The sequence below is a fragment of the Mercenaria mercenaria genome, chromosome 15 (genome assembly GCF_021730395.1).
Source record: "Mercenaria mercenaria strain notata chromosome 15, MADL_Memer_1, whole genome shotgun sequence".
NCBI lineage: Eukaryota > Metazoa > Mollusca > Bivalvia > Venerida > Veneridae > Mercenaria > Mercenaria mercenaria.
This window is the reverse complement of record NC_069375.1, coordinates 33,853,211-33,874,145: the sequence shown is the minus strand read 5'-3', so window position 1 is coordinate 33,874,145 and position 20,935 is coordinate 33,853,211. Positions and strand designations below refer to the sequence as shown.

General features: G+C 34.4%; 1 protein-coding gene across 1 annotated transcript; it reads right to left on the bottom strand.

Annotated features, from left to right (window-relative positions):
• Positions 1-129: 129 nt before the first annotated feature.
• On the bottom strand, positions 130-20,731 carry LOC123553557 (uncharacterized). The gene is made up of 15 exons (XM_053524165.1): positions 20,711-20,731; positions 20,074-20,266; positions 19,472-19,510; positions 17,478-17,567; positions 13,119-13,282; positions 10,746-10,901; positions 10,281-10,437; positions 8,194-8,414; positions 7,180-7,402; positions 6,005-6,208; positions 5,606-5,848; positions 4,065-4,260; positions 2,608-2,828; positions 1,189-1,239; positions 130-137 (listed from the first exon to the last, which is right to left on the bottom strand). The coding sequence occupies exons 1-15, from the start codon at positions 20,729-20,731 to the stop codon at positions 130-132; spliced, it is 2,187 nt and encodes a 728-aa protein (XP_053380140.1).
• Positions 20,732-20,935: the final 204 nt, after the last annotated feature.

Here is a 20,935-nt window from a genome sequence, read left to right as displayed (position 1 = left end):
ATTTTGAAGCATAGAAATTGTCATTTTATTTTTGTCTAACACAATATCATTTTGCTTATACAATTTAGTGACAAAACTAAATAAAATGTCTCTACTCATGTTTTTCGGACAATAAACACTCCTTTTGTATTAAAATGCTTAAATATAAAATTACTAACATTACTTTCTAATAAAATAAAAAAATATAAATATTTTCCCAATTTATGAGCCGATTGAAGTTGAAAACTCTCAGTAACATATCGTACAGTCTCACTGAAGTTCTCGGTCATTCTAAAAGTTCGATCTGAAGACAGCCTATTCAAAGTCATCTATCTGTATAATCAGACTTCCAATATTGCTATTTTTATTTCCACCAATGTATTTCTATTTGAACCAGTCAGGCGACTCGGTTCAACAAGCGTTTAGCTAAAATGGGACTGGACTCAGATTTTTGCTATTTTTTTTCGTTCGATGAAAAGTTCCGTCATATTATGAACATAGGAACATAAGGTTTTGCGGCAATAAATATTTTCCTGCGTACTTGACCAATACACAACAGAAGAACACGTAATTATCGATGGTTGAATATAAAATTATAATTAAGGCAGTTTACCTCCGGTAGTTTTACAAACGCTTTTCCATTTTGAATGGACAAAATAGGAATACAGCTAATTCTCCTGTGTTTATATAAGTTTATTTATTAGAATTATAAACCCGTACGTGATAATGAAATATCGAAAACTGGAATCGCAGGTTAAATCTATATGTTTTAAACTTCTTCTTTCACTTTTAAAATGTTGAAAGCAATGCTATGATTGGCCAGCGGAAAGGTCGTCAGAACAAGTCAATGGCCAATCATCAGATCCAAAGCGTGTGATTTTAAAGCGATCGCAATATACTGTAAATTTGAAATTGTGTCTGCAAATTAAAATTCAATTACTCTGTTTGTAACATTTTATAGTTTTGGAAGAAAATGCTATTAGTACCATTGGCATTTATCATTTTGGATAACAAGGTTCAAACTATATATATAAAACATAAAATAAATTGAAATGAAACGAAAAGAAAACATCAGCCACGTTTTGCAAACTGTCAAACGTACTATACATTGAAAGTTTTTCCTTATTAATGTTAGAAAGCGTGAATATAAATTCAGCAAAATAAAAGTGACGTGAAATATTTCCGATCTGAAAATCTTATTAATATTACCTTTAGTTGGAAAAAACGGTTCCTTCCTTGTAGGTTCAGCATATCCCATTTCTTAAAAAATAAACATGTATAAGAATAAATAATACGAGAAATAAGGTCGATTTATTGCCATATGTCAATTTAGCATTGAACATTGAAACTTAAGAAAGACATATTTCTACTTTAAAGGTTACCAACTGCATACTGATATAAATAAAATTATCTTTTTACAAGACAATGGAATCAACTTATGACGACCTTATCTTACAGTTTGACCTTATTTCCAATTAGAATGTTTGTTTTTTTCGGTCAAGAGATCATATATTCTAGTCTAATTAAACTGAAAATAATTCTTTACAGACTGCTTTAGTTTCAAAAAAGAGCTGCTTTTAAGTCATTGGGCGTGCAACAAAAATTAACAATAGCGTAATCATATTTCATAGACATCAGCAATGGAAACAAAATGTTTGCCAAAGAATGTTCCTCCGCCTCACCGACGGGATACCCCAATAACTCTTCTTTGATGGCGGGTCATTTTCAAGTTCTACATTGTGACAGAAAAATATAACTATTTAGTTACTATTGTAGTATTTGATAGAGAGTACAGCACATTACTTTATCATTCGCGAATTTACTCGGTATATCCGATCCGAGTTAGTCCAAGTCATATTCATTATACGCACGAATATTCTGTTCATTTTTACAGAAGATTATACAAAAAAAGCGATTTGACTTTACAAATGGGCGGTTATAAGCATACTTGGTTACCTCTAACTTTTTGAAAAATGACAGAATTAGCACTTGAACAAACGCTTGAAGAGCTTTATAATCATGTGAATACATTGTAAGAGAATATTTACCATTGAATAAAGATAAAACGAATCACTGAATGACACGTATATGCTGTCACAGAAATAACTACTTGGAAAGAACCCTTTCTTTAAATAAAATCTGGAAAGTAGATCCCTCGGAAGCACCGAGAACAAGGCAAATAGTGAAAATTGCAGACTCGGTTTGATTGAGTCTGTTCATGGGCAAAGTCTAAATTGAACTTAGTATTCTGTAATATATAAACGAGAAAATGTTCAAATAGACCAAGTGTAGAAATATTGACATAAGGTACATGTAATTCATAGCTACAATAAACGCCTATCTCTGATAACAATGCTTCTCTACATGCATCTTACTGTTGTTTCTTACTAGTATTTGAACAGATTTGCAGGAAATATTTTAAATAGGAAATGAAGATATTCGTGTTACATTTTAACACAATGAAGCCATAACGCATGCTCAAGTTTATTGTTTCTTTTATTCTAATTCATCTGCAAATGATTGTGGAAATATATCCTCGTCGAAGTCTGAAAACGACAGGGACGCACAAAAAGACGTCTCTCATTACTATTTCTCTTCGTCATTATTGAATAATAACAAAAAGTATACCTAATTCGCCATACACTTGCACTTCACATAATGAAAGAGACGCCAAATCCTTTACTACACATTCTATTAACTGCAGTTGAATGTATCTTGCAACGATTTTATGCAAACGTATTGTTCTGCCTGTTTCTATTTCATCACATAGATAGGCAGTTCTTTGCATGTTGAAGGCAGCCAAGCCAGACAAAATAACCATTGCGCCGCATTGAAATTCATTATTAGTGCTAAGAAAGAAATAATTCAATGTCTGTATATTTCTCCGGGTGCAAGTTATCAGATACTTGACTTACAGTGTACACTTTAACAAGGTTTCACATGGTAAGAAGAGGATACATAAAGTTGCCAGTTGAAATTAACAAAAGTATTCGAAAATTAGATTCACTTAGCTAAATACTTTGACTGATCACTTTTATAGCTGGAAAATGTTATTGCATAAAACCTGTAAAAACACTGTTTGTGGATTAACTTATTCAGGTTATGTTATTTGGAAATAATCTTAACTTTTCGCAATAATTCTTAATGATTACATATACTACCAGCTTCAATCACTTTAAATTTAAATTTTCACTATTAAAGGAAATACATTTTTTTTTAAATTTTCACTATAAAAGGACATACAAAATATTTAAATTCTCCAGTACCTTATGAAGTTTTATTCTTGAACAATTATATAAAACATTTAAACCGATATTTAAAGATACCAAATGGTCCTCTTTTAAAACAGTTCATCTTTAGATATTTACTTAAACTGTCTAAAATTCGCATTAAGTGTATTTAAATTTACTAAGTATATAAATTAAGTTTGCATAATACAGAGCTACATTCATAATTAAATGTCATAAAATAACCATAGAATGTTAAACACAGCCATTTTTGTCGAGCCCGCTTGCGGTGAGCTCGATTTTGTCGAGAATTTTGGCGTGCATGTGTCCGTCCAATTTTGTCTGGACCATAACTTTGACATGCATCGACCAATCTTGTTTATATTTGGCATGAATATTTACCTCAGTAAGACAGAGTGTCACGAGCAAACCTCGATTTCCTATCTCAAAGGTCAAGGTCACAGTTGGAGGTCAAATATCAAATATAAGTTTGTCCAGAGCATGTTTTCATGCATAGTCGGACATTGATGTAACTTGGCATGAGTGTTCACTATTATGAGACGGATCTTCATGCTCGAGAACCAGGTCCCTAGGTCTAAGTCAAGGTCGCACTTGACAGCTGGCGAGCTCGACATTCTGGCAGTGGGCATACTTGTTTATTAGTACACATTTATACGGAGATTTATCCAGTCATGTATACTTTGCTTACTGTTTTATACATGTTAATATACATAAATTTGTTAATGTTATGTTTACATAAACTACACGTAGTTAATGTACATAAAGAAATTGTTCATGTTTTAAAATATTAAATTTGGATCTAATATACCTTTATTTTGATATTAAAAGAATACTTACCCAATTGGATTATATAATACTATGTAGTATACGTTGTAGACATTTTGCAAATCTAACAGCCACCAAGTTGAATCGCTACCAAAACACAAACCAGACGACCAGTCTTGAAATGTTATTCCATCAGTGGCTAGGACAGCAGGCCTGTCAACATGAACATTTCTCGAAACAGCTGGCTTATCCAAAGCAATATTTCTGACTACAAATAAGAACAATTAATTTTTCAATGTTAATAAAGGCATTCAGTACATGGAAAAACAAAGACAAAATATCAAACAGGGAATGCCACGTACCAAAAACGCAGCCTCCTCAAAACGAAACCCACAGCTCATCTTGACAGAGGCCGAGAGTTTAGAACGAACAACAATTCCTGAAGGATGAAAATATAACAACATTGATTGAATGTACGGAGAAACGTTTTACGGCCGCCACACGGCACAAACAACACAGTTGTGCGCATAAGAAACAAAGACAAATATCAAACAGGGAATGCCACGTACCAAAAACGCAGCCTCCCCAAAACAAAACCCACAGCTCATCTTGATAGAGGCCGAGAGTTTAGAACGAATAACAATCCCTGAAGGATGAAAATATAATATATAGACTTTTTACGGCCGCCACACGGCACAGGTGTGCTCATAAAAAACAAAGACAAATATCAAAAACCATGACATCTGTATAGCAAGGGAAGCAACACAAAGGTCATAGCATTTCAAAATGGAACACTTAAAAGTGTAACCGTTTGTCATTTCATACTCAAAAACCAACCCCAGTCATTACTCTCAGCTATTAACTACTATATCAACTATTCGGATGTCATTTCTTATTATCTGGTAGTTTTTACCATTTGCATTTAAGAGTAAGTTTCCTTAAATGCGCATTTGATATGTCTTTACATCACCCGATGGTTTTTGTAGAGCCGCTTTCTTAGATATTTCCGGTATTCGTGCCTATGATAAACACTTAGCTATTTCTTTGCATTTTATAGATTTTATTTTATTTGAGCAATTCAATTTTGACATTCAAAAGATGTGTTTAAGATATATTTGCTGTTTTCAGTGTTATAGATATTCCTTAGCTATCATTACTAAACCCAAATGCTTTACGATTTCAAAAACACTTGAAAGTTTTGGATTAAGTGCTAAAACCCTGCTCCGCGGCTGTTCAAATTCTATTGTGTTACCATAGGTAACAGTAAACGGCCACGCGTCACACTTCAGCATGCAAAACCACAGGTATTTTATATAGATTTTTTTTTGTATGAAATAGACTCTATTTTGACAGGCGTCACTGTGCATAGTCAGGATTTTCATGCTTTTTCAGTGACAATTTACTGTTAAAAGGTAGGACTGTAGCAGGTCTTTTAAATATAGTAAACGTTTAATTTTAAACTAGAACTTATTAAAGGGTCTACGTCAATCTATCGCTGAATAATTTAGTAATTTCTTTCAGCTAAATGTCTGGCTGGGGTAAATATAGATTAAATCACAAGCACACGCAAAAAGCTTTTATAACAATTTAATATATTTGAGACTGGTTTCTACCTTTAAAAAACGCATCCTTGTAGTCTACCAGATGTTCTTCGGAGTCATGAACTGTACTATAAATAATTCTAAATCCTTCTACACTAGCAACAACGTTTTTGTACATTGGGGTTACAAAACCTTTTAAAAAGTATATTGTAAGCTTTTCTGATGAAGAATAGAAACTATCCGGAGGTCTATTTATATTGCAGTAAGACACTGATTGTCCATTCTCGATTATCTTGAACTCTAACGGGTAGTTTTCTGAAATAAAGAAAGTTTTTTTTCTTTAGGTTTTGCAACAGAAAATATGTAACCCAAAACTGTAAATGTATGTCATCGTTTTGATACACGCTACTACGAGATTTTGCACTAAGGAAAATTGTCAGTATAAGGTATCACAAAATGAAAAAAAGTTACCGTTTTGGCAGGGTACATGGAAGTTAAGTATTTCAACATGAACTCGCTTATTTGGAATATGAATTGTCCACTGTTCGGAAGTTTGTGAAAAAGAAAACCCAAGATAAGACATTGATGAAATAAGCATCGTTAACTGATTGCACGTCTCCCGCAATCCTTCGTGCCAAGGTATATTTGGACGGAGTGAAAAACAAGCTGGCATATCTGCAAAAAGAAAAGTAAATATTTGAATACAGAGAATCTAAATCCTTACTTATATATGGAGCAATTATACAAACCTAGATACCTTGCCCTGCAGCTTTTACTATGAGTCATTCAAACGAACTGAATTATCGTTTTAATATATCTAAATTACACGAAAGCTGTGTGTGTAGTCCTGCGACAGTTGTCTCTTTCTGAAAGGGGATCTGATATTCATCCAACATTATGCATTTTGGGCCGTTTGTTTTATTTTAGATATTCTTACTTACAAACGATTCTTTGACAATATTTTACTAAACTCTAAAATTGAATGAATAGTTATTCCTGGGGCTGTACAATTAGTGCACTGGCTTAGGACTCCTTGATAAAAACGTAAATATCGAGAACTGTAATAATAGATTAACAAGCACATTACTACAATAAATAATAGGTAAGGGTAGATTTCTCGGAAGCACAGAGCAGTAAAAACACAGCCTCAGAGCCACGCATTTGCAAAGTAGACCGACAACAAAAAGAAGCCGTAATGGAAAAATATTACAGACGAGTTGCTTCAAAAATCTAGCAAGTACATATAAATCTATGCCAAATATAAATAGAGGGGGAGGAAGCGGTAAGGGGGGGGTGGGGGGGGGGGGAGGGAGGAAGTTGAAGGGGGAAGTAGAACAAGAATGAACAAATTCAAAGTGTGCGCCATTTTTGAAAATCCGTTGTCACGTAGTTTAGAGCTTCTATTTACAAACCTAACTCAAATTTTGTACAGCGTGTATCATAAGACGAATATATTATAATATTCTGAAGCTGCAGCATATCTCCTCATATAAAGTTATTTTGCATATCGCCAGGTATGATCTTTTATTATTCTATTACTCAATTATGTGTCTAAAACGTAAACCATCTTTTTGGCTGAGTTGGAAAAAGCGAATTAATATTTCATAACGTTTAATGATACTTTTACTAAAACAATATATTCATACTTTCAAATGTTGCAAATGTTCTGAAACCATTTCCTAAATTGGTTGGGGAGGATATTGCACATGTTACAAAAGACACAACAATTTGAGTTTCTTTTGTTTCCACAGTTAAAGAATGTTTCACTCCATTGTATCTGCTATCGATAACTCTTGCAAAATCGCTGTCTGCAAGGTCATTTGATATTATTATGGAATCATTGCATGTAAAGAACGTGTGATCAGTACCCTGAAATAGAAATTTAGATGTCTGTAAAGAAAGTTGCATTGATCAAAGTATTGTTAACTTAGGATATGTAGAAACTCGCAATGAAAATGTGATGGAAGTAAATTAAATAACTTAAACAGGAATATATTGATTATATTAATTCAACTTAAAATATTATTGATTTATGCATTCAAATTGTTTAAGATACATGTTCTGTACTTAAAGCCCTGCTCCGCGGCTATTCAAAGTGTGTGTGTGTGCGTGCGTGCGTGCGTGTGTGTGTGTGTGTGCAACCCATGATTACAATAGGTAACAGTTAACGGCCACGCGCGACACTTTAGCACGTAAACTCTATTTTGACAGGCGTCACTGTTCATTGTCAGGATTTTCATATTTTTTCAGTGACAATTTAATGTTAAAAGATAGGACGGGAGCAGGTCCATAAAATACTTTACAGATAAAATTTCGTCTGGAAGCATGAGTCTTTAAATCATGTGTACAATAATATAGCCATCAATACATCAATGTATTTTTTCAGAAATGTTGTAGAATTGTATATCAAACAATTTATTTAGTTGGCGTTATTTTGTAAATTTATCTAGAACACGAAATTAAAAGCTTCTTGAAACTTGAAATAAAACGTATGATGGCAACCTTTGACTGCAACAATAAAAGCGACATCTAGCTTTTCTCTTGACTCTCACATAAATTTCGCCATTGCGTCATTAAAACTAACAAAACTAAACAATGAATAGATTGAACGTGATTAAGAATTGAACTCCTACATGGCTGTACAAATATTTGATAATTACCTTCAAGGTGTTTAACTCAATGTGGGTAAAGACTAATTTTATGAAGTGAAATTCAGGATATCGAATAATCCAATTATATGATTGGCTGGTTGAATAATGTCCTGGAAAACCAATGCTTGTAAGTATACTTTCGAACTCATCAATTTCGCTAGTAAATCCCACAACTTCGTGATAATTGATTTGTCTTTTTCGTACAAATGCATTGATTGTCTGAAAAGTTTCTGAAAGGAAAAAAAAAATATTTCCGATCAAGGTAGTTCTGTACAACTGATAAACCACAGGTCATGGTGTGACGTCTTTTACCAACTTATTTGCGATTCATGGATTTGCCGATCCTATTCTGTCTTCCATTTTGCATGAACACCGAGAAAAATGTTTCATTTCTTATATCTACATTACCTTTCCCTTCCATTTGTAAGCAGGTTGACATTATCAATTTCACACATTTTGTTGCAATTAACATTGAAATCAGCTTCCCGGCCATTCTGTTCACACAAGACGGAACAGCTGCGACGTCACCTAAGTAACGTTCTCCCTGACTATACGCGGTTGTCGTCAAAACAGCGGCCCGTTATCTCTATGCAGCTTTGACGTAACTTTCGTGCCTTTACTTTGCTGTTCATACGAAATGAACGTCATAATTTTAAATGGAAAAGAATACGAAGGATGTAAATACTAACATACAAAACATGAGATTCGACATACGGCATGGAAAATTATAGATGAAAATGTCAACTTTGAAAACTCAAAAAGGGTAAAAACAAGCATTTGAAATAACTAAGCTAAACAATCACTTAGCTTTTTGCGTGAAATTTGGGCCTGGCTTAACTAACTGTCCTTCAAATAAGTAGTTACTAGGATTGGCAATGTGCACAAAAGTATAGATATACTTTGAACTTCAAAAATGACCTTTGGGCGAGTTCATTAACCAAGGTGGATCTGGTATTCGGATCACCTCGGCTGATGATTTATGTAAGAAATAGGTATGTAGTGTTAGAAATTAACCGAGTTGCGATCAAAGACTGCAGAGTGTATTGGTAAGTGTGATTGGCGCTGATACATGGCATGCACGCAACCTGTGGGTTCGAATCCCAACAGAATTTCTTTTTATTGTATTATGAATTATAATTCAAAAAGTACGTATCAAATTTCCTTGCCTTAATTTTAATATTTACTGTTTTGAATTTTTTTTTCTCATTATTTTCCCATTCGTTTTCTTATATATTTTTTCTCTCTCAAAATTTAATACATATCAGAAAAAAATATTATTTCAATTCACAAACAAAGTTAATCCTCAGATTCGCTGGCAGTGTCAGTTTATGAATCGTCCGTTGAATCATGAACGTTGATAACGACTAGTTCAGGAATCTCATCACGCGCAACTTGAACGTTCGCCAACGTTGGAAGAGCTTTCTTCTGTGGGTGCATCCCTGCAATAGTTCGCACCACACCCTGATTGATTGTCATCTAAGATGATGTTATTCTTTGTCTTCTCATTCTTTTGTCTGGCATCTTTCTCAGTAGCAATCTTTTGTGCCGTAGATCTGCTGACGCCGGGGAAAGCAGAGATTCTGTCCCATGCACGAACAAGTGAAAGTTTCAAACCAGATTCCTTCTCTTCCATAAAAAATGAGTACACGTTTCTAATAATTTCTCTAGCTTCATCATTTTATCTGTACACCGGTTTCGACATTGTTACTGTGACATATTTTACATATAAAGTATATTCACAAACTTGCTTTCACAAAATTGCACATTTATTTCGAGAAAAAAGCTGGACATAATACAATGTAGTTATCCAAAAAGGAAAAGAGTCTTACCATTCCGGGATTCGAACCCACACCTACACCTCATACATAGTATGCAACGTTCACTCCAACTTACTGCGCCAACGAGACAGGTTTAGTATGCCCGATTGGTTGGGGTCTTTTATGTATAAAATACGTATTCAGTAAACTATAGCAACCCTTTACTTGGATTAGTTCAATATTAAAAGTACTTTTACGCCCGAATGCACAACGTATATCTATACATTCTTAAATAAATTTAATGGTATTTAAAACGGTGTTTAACCCCTTTGAACTTACCAGCATGTCTACAGCCGTGAAGTTCGATTCGTATACAGGTCATCTCTGACAAATCGCCTTTTTGTATGACGACCTTTACTAGCATGGCTTGTAACCTTTCCTGGAACCAGAATGTTTGTGGGTGGGAATCCGGCAAAGAGGTATCGACGATAAAAGTCTGAAAAATTACCAGACTGAAATAAACATTTATTTTCATTCTTCGTTTACCTATAAACTATTATGAATTATATCTAAATGTTGCCAAGAACAAACGATTATAAATTAAAATTAGCACAGTCAATTAAAAGATTTATCATTAATACCTTTTTGTTTATAACATATTGTTGAATTTCTGTATTGTATTTTCATAGTTTTGCTAAATTGGTCTACGTAGACAATCAGGGTTGAAATGAAATTCCGATATAAAACCCTTGTATTAGTTTTTTTGTATGTTCTGATCAAAACTTGACATGTCATTTTACTTACATGGTAATATATGAAAGACCTTTTGACATCTTCTGCAAAATATACTGCCAGTGCAATTTGACTGAGCGTTATAGATTTCGTCTTTCCAATACACACTGCCTCTCGAGAATTATACACAGTAATTCCCTCAATCGTTGTTTTAAATGGCATCTCAATCTGAATGAAATTAGTAAGCTTTGCGTTAATTGGCTTTTGTGAATAGGATGTGATATATGTCGGGCACTCTTATATATCGATATTTCTTTTGATAACTTCAATGTTCTCCATATATTTTTACAGTTATGTGACGATCTATGACTTCATTCAAGGGCTAAGATCAGTCTTGTTTTTAGATTCTAAATCTAGCCTTAACAAAAACTTAATTTATAGAAGGTGGAGCCTGTTATTCTATACTTGTTAAGATGACTAGCCACTTGATCAGCATTACAAAAACGTAGTGCATATACCTCTAACTTGTTTGCTTCATTGAAACTCGCCATCTGTAAACTGTTCGACCCTAGGTATATTGAATATACCTGTCATGACAAGAGATGATCTTTTTGTGAACAGACAATGAAATAATATCTCAAATACAACCAAGTTTTCCAGTGCCAGAACATATTCCAGCATTTACTCGTAGATGTATGTCTAGACCTAAACATATAGTTTCCGGTAACATGCTCAAGAATAGGGTAGGTTGGTCGGATTAAAAATAATATACAGTCGAATACCGTTACCTCGATATTCAAGGGACTGTAAAAATTGCATCGACGTATCCGAAGTTCGACGTAACGATATCGGCTTTCTGGGACTACTTTATACTTGTGTCGGACGTCTTTACTGTCACTATATCCAAGGTTTTTGGTTTTTTTTTTCAGAGGGTTTTAAAGGGAAAAGAAATAATATAAGAAGTAAATATTTTGATTTTATTGACAAAAAACATCTTAATTAAATAGTACATACACTCATTTAAGTTTTAAATTTTTCAAAATATACGTGTAAACATTAAAATTTAGCATTTTATTCCTTCCATAAACAAGTCTGAATGCAGCTGTAATGTTCTCAGTTGTGTAGTCATTTTGACTGTGTTCGATAACGAAAATGTTTACCTGTTTAATACGCGTATTTTTACTCAATCCTAAACGGCAGATACAGAAAAATATTTCATCCAAATTAGTTGTTGTATTGGAAAACAATGGGAATTAAAGGAAACTTCCTAACATTTGAATTGGATTAAAGATTAAATAACAACACACTAACTTGATAATGATGAATACATCGCCGGACAACAATAAGTTGCTTTTCACACTTTACAAATAACATGGATATTTTTGACACGCTGTGATATCGACGAAACCAGGTGTAAAAACATTACAGGTAAGTTGACGGGACTGAAAAATCTCATCGAGCTAAACAAAATATCGAGCTAATCATATCGAGGTAATGATAAATAATTACATTAGAATATATAGGGAAAAATCGGGACCGACCAAAACACATCGTGCTAACCGGAGTATCGAGCTAACCGATATCGAGGTAACGATATTCAACTGTATATTCAGTGAAAAATTTCGGAAATAATTTCTATGTCAATAAATTAAAATATATAAGGGGTTGATGCCTTTAGAGCATCAGTAAGTTGATTTCTAACATCACTGACTATGTGTAAAGCGCAGTTTAGCAACTTTTTATAAATAAGTTAAACAAAAATATTTCCCAAGGCCATAAAAAAATAAGGGTCTGGCCAAATATTTATGGTAGGTTGGGATACCGGAAACAAACATTTTTACGCCCTATTCATATTCAAGGATTGTATAACAAAGTATAAACATACTTCCAAACCGAATGACGAAAAATGAAAGTCAATAAAGGTGCGTGTCAAGTTAAGTCCATACCCTGCTAAATTTCTATAATGAACTTGTCCATTTTTCAATTTGGACAGTATCATTAACATTTAAAAGGGGTGTTAAGCAAACAGATACTGACTGAATGGCGAATAGTACAGGTCTTGATCAGACTGCACGGATGTGAAAGCTGATCATGATCTACACTGGTCGCAAAGGCAGAATCTATCGTGACCAGCATAATATAGGTTAATTGCAAGACTTGGTTTAAGTAGGATGAAAAATAATGTATATATTTTTTTGAAAATCATGATTTAGGTAAATCATGAGTTGCGACCTTTCTCTTTTCTGCCAAAACTGACTCGCGTTTATTTTTGGTTGATACTTGACACAATACAGAAGAGCACATTAAAACTTTCCCTAATTGCTCTTGCTCGAGGAAAACTCATTTTTTTATGATCGCCTAAAGAATAAGACATGAATCAATATAAACGTCCGAACAATATGGTCATACTTTCGTTAATAGGAGGAGCTTGAAGCAATTAAGTACCTGAATAAACGGTTGTTCGTCATTAAACTGTGGACACCAACCGGAATAATACGGCCTAGACATGTACGGCGGGAACTCTGGTAGGTAAGACGAGGCTGAAATTTGATCATCTGTAACACTTAGGTCACTCATTCCAAGATCAGTATTACAACTGCTTGAAGCATCTATGAAAATAAAAATGCATGATTTACATAGTATTTCAGAATTTGATGAACGGGAAAGGTGAAGTATAAACTGAAACGAAAATTATTGGTCTTGTGACAGGTCAATTTTTATTTTACAATCATTGTCTTCTTCTTCTTGTCGTTTGCGACAACACTGTCACACCAGTAGCCTCGATGAAACTTGTGGTTTGCCGCAGATCCTCAATGCCTCCATACAGTTTCTCGTGGATTGAGGTATCTATCGGCCAAGTCGCAGCTCGCTTCTGGTCATGCCTTTTACATTTCTCAAGTTTATGCTCCGCAGTCTGATGTTCTTCACCACATGAACAAGTTGACGATGATGTCAGTCTGTATTTCTTGTACATGTGAGCATTGGGCTTGTTGTGCCCTGTGCGGAGCCTGACCATCATCACTTGGTCAGACCGATCAAGGAGATGAAAAGCATCTTCCTCCATCCTTGGTCTCGTTAGTGATGCCTTGATGATGGTGACTTTCTCCTTCTAACTCACAGGTTCTGTTGGTTGTTCTGAGCTCCTAGCTTAGCCAGTTTGTCTGCCTCTTCATTGCCTGCAAGTTCACAATGAGATGGAATCCACTGATGTGCTACTTTGCAGGTTATACTCGGGCTCTGCATTCTCCTGGCTAGCTGCGGAGCTTTAGTTTTGGTCAGAGCTTCCATGACAGACAGAGCATCTGTGAGAAAGACGACTGAGGAGCTTTCGTCTGCCGAGTCTTCAGCCATTGAGACGGCCTTCATGAGTGCTTCAGTCTCTGCCTTGTAATTGCTGCAGTGTTTTCCTGTGGCTGCATGTAGTGTTTCTCTCTTGCCAGATGGATATTTCATGAAAACTCCTGCTCCTCCAACTTTGACGGCGCATGTGGCTGATCCGTCTGTATAGACATGAGTTCATGATTCCGTAGGATAATCTTCATTGATGATAGCAAGTGTGAGGCTCTTTCGAATGCCTTCATCCTCTAGCTTCCCGTAGTCAAGACGAGGAACAGCAAGTCTCACAGTCACTGAGGACGGATCATTCGCTAGTGGGTCTATAATGTCTTCACTACCTAGGGGAGTCGTTGTTATGCTCAGGTCAGTTTTGAACTCTCGGTTGAGTTTCTTTGCATCATGTACGAAGCTGCTACGTTTGAGCCGATTCTTTGTGTAGCCATCTAGCTTGGCTCTCATGGGATGGTCTTGAAAAGACCTGAACTTCTCTGCTTGAAGCAGAACCTTTGCATGTCTTCTGTATTGTAACTGCTGTGTGCCTGTTAGCTTCTCCATGAAGGAGATTGGTGCAGACTTTGTAGCACCTGTCATGATCCGCAATGCTTGGTTCTGAACCTTGTCTAAAGCCTGTTGGTTAGTTTAGGCAGTAGTGGACCAGGCAGTTGAGCTATACTCTAATTGGGGTCTCACTGTTCCCTGATATCCTGTCTTGAGTATTTGCTCATTTGCTCCACACGTTGTTCCAGCAAGTTTGCGCATCATGACAAGCTTCCTACGGGCCTTCCCTTCTGCTTGACTAATGTGGGGCTTCCAGGTTAGCCGTTTGTCAAAAGTAACTCCGAGGTGTTTTGCCTCGTCTGCTTCAATCAGCGAAGTATTTCCCATCTTGATTTTACCCGCCCTCTGCTTTGACGACAGAGAGAATAATGTGGTGGACGATTTCTCTGTATTGATCGATACACACCAATCTTCAACCCAAGCTGAAAGCTTATTGTTGGCTTCTTGCATCCTGTATGTGGCTACAGTGGCATGTTCTTCCTTATACCATAACACCAGATCGTCAGCATAGAGAGCAGCCTTAACTCCTTTTGGTAGTTCAGACACCAGATTATTGATGAAAAGCAAGAAGAGTGCTAGTGTAGGGTCTTAGACTCCGCCTTGTGGGACACAATGACGCAACAGGAACTTCCTACTGCTGGCATGTTCTAAACTGACTCTTGCTCTCCTGTTGTGGAGGTACGACTTAATCCATTTCAGCATGTGACCTCCTACTCCAGTCCTCATCAGCTTGACGAGGAGTCCATCAGTCCAGACTTTGTCAAACGCCATCTGCAGATCAATCCATGCTGTAAGAACGACGTTCTGCTTTTGGAATGCGTCCTCTATCTCTTGCGATAGATAAGTGGTCTGGTCCTCAGTGGAGCGGGATAGTCTGAAGCCAGCTTGTTGCGTTGCGAATAGGTTGTTAGTCTCTATGTACCACTTTAGGTGTACAATCATTGTAATTTCCTTTCTCTATTGTTTTTCACCCATTTAAAACGAAGGGTGTTTAAAAGGTTGTAGGGAATATTAATCATTTCGAGTTACTTTGAACTATTTTAACATGCCAAACAAACGTCTATCAAAAGGTTTCAGCAGTGTTTTGCTTTGAATGCTGCATTACTATATGATAGGAAGACTTGTTTGTACCTTTACGTTTCAAAAGTTTAGTCAATTCTTAGATATGTTCTCCAATTAAATAACTATGCACAATCAAAAATGTAATTAAATCTGCTAGAAATATTACCGAAGGCGCTTTGACCTAAAGAAAATAATTCATGCTCTCCAATCGAGTCTTGCCTAATTAAGAGGTACGTTTCACAACTTCAGATTCTGTTCCACCCTTACTTATTACGTAAATTACATACAATCAACTTATAACTATAATTTAAAGTTTTGTGTCGTTCTTTCGACCATTAGCCGATTTACAGTATTATTCACAGTTTCAACCTTACCTATTACATGGGATTATAACGATAATTAAGCATAAAAATCACGAATGTACGTTGTACATGAAAGTGATTCAGTTCAAAGCATCTCTACTAAAAGCGAAGAAAATTTAGACTTAAGATAGAAATATGAAGTGAACAAGCCCTTCGTACTACCAAGGTTCACTGAGTTATTATCTTTGCATGTGTTTAGAAACTGTTAGTTTATACTGCTATCAAGACTACCACCTAAATATTTGTATCGTTAATGATAACTCTAAAATTTTTCACCATCTTGGACATCATGTCAACAGAAACATCTGTTGCAAAATTTTCTGACAATAGTAAATAAAATATTAGACTTTTATTTGAAAGATGAAATAAAGCATGCATTTCCTTACCATTACCAATATGTTCTGTAAATACTTTTATAAACAATCCATCAACATTTAGTTGAGCGTCATCGTGCGACAAAGTCAGGAAACGTCCTTCCATGTCCCTATCAAAATGAATAAAAAGTTAAAATACATGGCTACATTCAACTCACGTACAAACAGCAAGTGTATTTAGACATTAAGAACTATTTATTGAGCAACTACCGATGAAGGTAAAGTTAGTTAGATATATCTTCTATGAAATCATTTAATACCAATGGACGTTTCTATAACTATTCCAACAATTTGCTCTGTCACTAAACTCTAAATGGTAATTTAATGATTTAAGGTAAATGATAGCAATATCAGGACTGAAGGTTACAGCACATTTGATAAAATCAATTTCGTTTAATTCTTCTACATAAAATATTTCAATGTAAATTACTTTGAAGGATTTGTATGATAAAAGTCACCTTACCTTAGAAAAAGTAGACTGACAGCCCTGTCCTGAATCCGGCAAACAGGAATGTGTTGGCATAACAAAGCACCTCCATTCTTAAAATCCCATTTCTCTCTGCTGATGAAACTTTCAAAATGTACACTTTTACAAAATGGAAAGTGGAAACTCAACAGGTCGCTCAACACTGTATAAATAAAAGATAATTCCAATAATAATTTTCCAAAAATTATAAATCTACATTTTCTGTATTACATTGTGATTATAAGTCAAGCTATTTATCAAAACTTATCATGCTGGACACAACTTATTCTGCCTTTTGATCAGTCAATATACATTGTTAAGCACTCCTTTTAACAGTTAATAGCACTGTCAAAATTGAAAGACAGACAGGTTCATTTATAGAGATTTAGCTGGGTAAGGGTGGATACCAACTTCGGAACAATAACGCAAAATCTTCATCTTAATGTTTTAAAAAATGGGGAGGTTCTACGGTAACGTTGATTCCAACAAGGTTGAAAATCAGTGGGCAATTATTTCGCTTGGTTATATTTAGGTTCTTTGTGAAAGGACATAGCTAGTGGGTACTGGATGTTCTGAACTTTTCGCTTGAAAGCTTTTTTTGCATGAATTATAAATCAAGGCGAACTAAGAGTATGTTGTTACCAACCTGCATTGTCTGTAATGTCAACTGCAGACACAACAACCATCCTTCCAAGATCAACAATTTTCCAGTGAATATATTTAGTGATCCAGAAATCTGAAACAGTTCTGAACTAATTGATTTCATTTAGTATACTAGAAAAGAATTTGATAAATGAAATGTTGCGTGCTTTCTTTTTAAATCAGTAAGAATAACTACAAATCAATATCTATAAGGAATAAATAACTGTAAATTTTTAAAACTCAAAACAGTTATCAGAAAACGTATAATTTCCCATCAAATTAAAACATTTATTTACGTCATCTTCGAAGTTTGAATGGAAAAGATATTACTACTTTATCAATAAAAGAAAGAAAGAAAAATACCAAAGAATGAAAGTACTCGTACAGTTGAATTGCCATTAGTAATGCTTGCTGTATACACACTGTATGCTGAAAACATAGACCTCGTTAGAAATGATATATATATCTTGTTAAATCCTATTTCCAAGTTGTTTGCCAAATTTTTGAATATTGATCATCATAGTAGAATTTTATTGAATCCATTGTTTATTGTTACTTTCCTTTGTGAATGTTATTTTATAAGTCCATATACAGTATTGAAATATTTGCTTTTCTATTAATGTAATAATACATAGTATTTAAATATATAACACATATAAATAAGAACTTCCAAACTTTATAAATAATGTTGTATAACATGAAGCTAACAAGAAATGAAAGTAAGTTTTAAACTTCAGAACACGTACACCTGAGATGAGAGAGTGTTAAAATATATGAAAACATGCTTGTATATCAGGGCTACTATATTGTCTGGTTCTTTTGGGAGGACACAGATCATATTCATTTGTACTACAATAGAGCTCCGCTAAAACCGCTCCTAGAGGACGTGAGGATTATTGCACATTACATTTACTTCTCGTGAACTGATTCAATCAATCTGCTTTTATGTTGTCTGGTTGCAATCTATGCATCAAACGGAACATATTACAGATTTCATTTACTAAAACAAAATTAAACAAAACAAAAACAAAATATTAAACACAGGGGCAAACTCTCTTTATAAGTACAGTGCAACCACTGTAGAGCAACAACCTTTAGGAGATATAAATATTGACTGTTTTGTAGAGGTTGTTCAGGATAGGTAAATTAAATTGTATATTTCATCATAGGGAAATTTTGGTGATGTTTTAATAGAGAAGATTTTGCTTAACAGAGGGTCGGTCTGAAGACGTTGTACAGTATTAGATTCAAATGCTTTCGGTTAAAAGATTAAATCCTCCGCCCTTTTCCACAAAGTGCTGTAGTGGTGTTTATTATAAAGGGGTTCATATATGAAATTAGAAAGCACTTCTGTAAAGAGTTTGTTTCATGTATTTTTACGCAATGGTCACAGTTTTCATTCTTATGCATGGAGATATCCAAAACTTTAACAAATAACACTTATTGTGTTGCTTTAATGTCTATTATTTCTTTCAAAACATAATAGTCATTCGGACCCGAACGTAATATTATATCAATATACTTCTCTTTCGCGAACAGATTAACGAAAGTTTTTCATGTCAACGAATTTCTGCCGTTTACTAGTTGCCCAGGCATACTGTTGTGAGAAGTACACTAAAATAAGAGTCTATCGGCTGCTTGATATTTGCACTTATTTTATAAAATCACTACTTTTATGATTATTTTGGGAATGTTTAAAAATGAGTTGAGGTCGTAAAATAAATGAAATGATTTCTCTTTGGTTTTGTTAATATATTATTCCTTACTTATGTAGCTAAACGTGTGAGAATATTGATAACGTACTCTTCATTGTACGGAAAATATCACTTAAATATCGAGAGAGAATAGAAGTTTCGGTAAAACATGGATGCAGATTACATTTAAGTAAATGTCAAAAACAACTGTCGACATGTTAATTGATACTGATATACAAGCTGCAGAAAGGCTATCGCAGAACATGCTGCATTACCTAAATATGTTTGTTATAAGGTAATTTACCGTTTTTTAATCTCTTTTCTAGCAGCCATGCCTCTTGATCTGAAAAACAAACCCAAAAAGATACATAAAAATATATTTCACTTTAAAACTTAACATCATTCGTATTCCTTTTAAACGCAATTCATTTATTTGAACGAAATAAAATCTTAATACGTGTCCTCTTATATAAGATAAAATGAAGATTGCAGATACCAGAAAGTAAACAAAAATAATTAAAAAAAGTAAAAATATAATTAAACATTAAACAACAAGTAATGGAAATGTGTTGTCTAGATCGGATCGGTGCTAAAAAGATTGCCATTCCCAGCTTTCCAGTGTAAACAGTTACAGTATAAAACTACGTTTTAAAACCGGGGAAATATTAAGGCATTCAGTATACCGTGACATCAATATCAAGTTTCATACCAAACTATTTTAATTTGTACATAAAGCATATACTTGCAATCATAATTTGATAAAAATTTACAGTCTGTACCTTTTATGTGGGCGGGTAATAGTATTTCAAAGAAGTAACAGAGGCAATTACTGGCAGCTAATGCATGATCGCCAAAGTTGCTCCTAAAGATACGTACTCGAACAATGAAAACGTCCACTTTACTTACCTTCAGAAAATGTGCTTATTTCATAATAGCACAACGTGTCAGACAGCTTTATCATATATGAACTATTGTCTCTATATTGTTCAAGATACATCGTTTCCTCGGTCATTGTGGAGTATTTAAATGTCGGACATGAAATGTTATCGTTCTGGAAGAAATAATGAGTATAAGCAATGAAATCTCTGAAAAGAATCCTCTGGAAATATAGAACACAACCAAGCAACAAGATAGCAAACTCAACTTGATGTAGTCTGTTCATGAGAGGTAATGCAATGTGGAACACCTCCCACGCCCCCTAGCACCGGCTTAAGCCCCCAACTGCCATATAAAAGCCACAAGATGGTGCCGGGGCAGGTTTTTATATAAATCATGCATGTTTCACACCAGAGAGCCCTTTTTCAAAATTTAAATAATTCACTTAATCAAACGTTATGAAAAATTGCATAAATACACATTGAAATATTCTTTATCAATTGGTGTTTTATTTTTTAAAACAAAAAATGTTGAAGTATAGTTTCAAAAAATTATTTAAACCTAGCTGCCAAAAATTTGAATTTGCCGGGAGGAGCTAATGAGGTCATGAACCCTAGAGGAACAGAGAATGTAAACAATTCCCACGTGGTTAATTTTATCAACAAACCTGATCGTCAGAAGGCTTCATATGTATCAATGGAATTAACACCTAACTAGAGTGCATTGCAAAACTTCTCCAGAAAATAATTTTGAATTTTTAAACCAAGTAGAATATCATAGTCATTTCTACAGTTATATTTTTATATGTCATATCATAAAAAAATGTTTTAAAGAAATAGGGAACTACTAATTACAGACATACAGTGATAAATATTATTTCAAATAGCTTATC

Coding starts and splice junctions, on each gene's coding strand:
- LOC123553557 (XM_053524165.1), bottom strand. CDS start 20,731: ATGAAGCCTTCTGACGATCAG. Junction 10,438..10,745: donor GGTCTTTCATATATTACCAT/GTAAGTAAAATG, acceptor GTAATTTTTCAG/ACTTTTATCGTCGATACCTC. Junction 5,849..6,004: donor CCATGTACCCTGCCAAAACG/GTAACTTTTTTT, acceptor TCTTTATTTCAG/AAAACTACCCGTTAGAGTTC.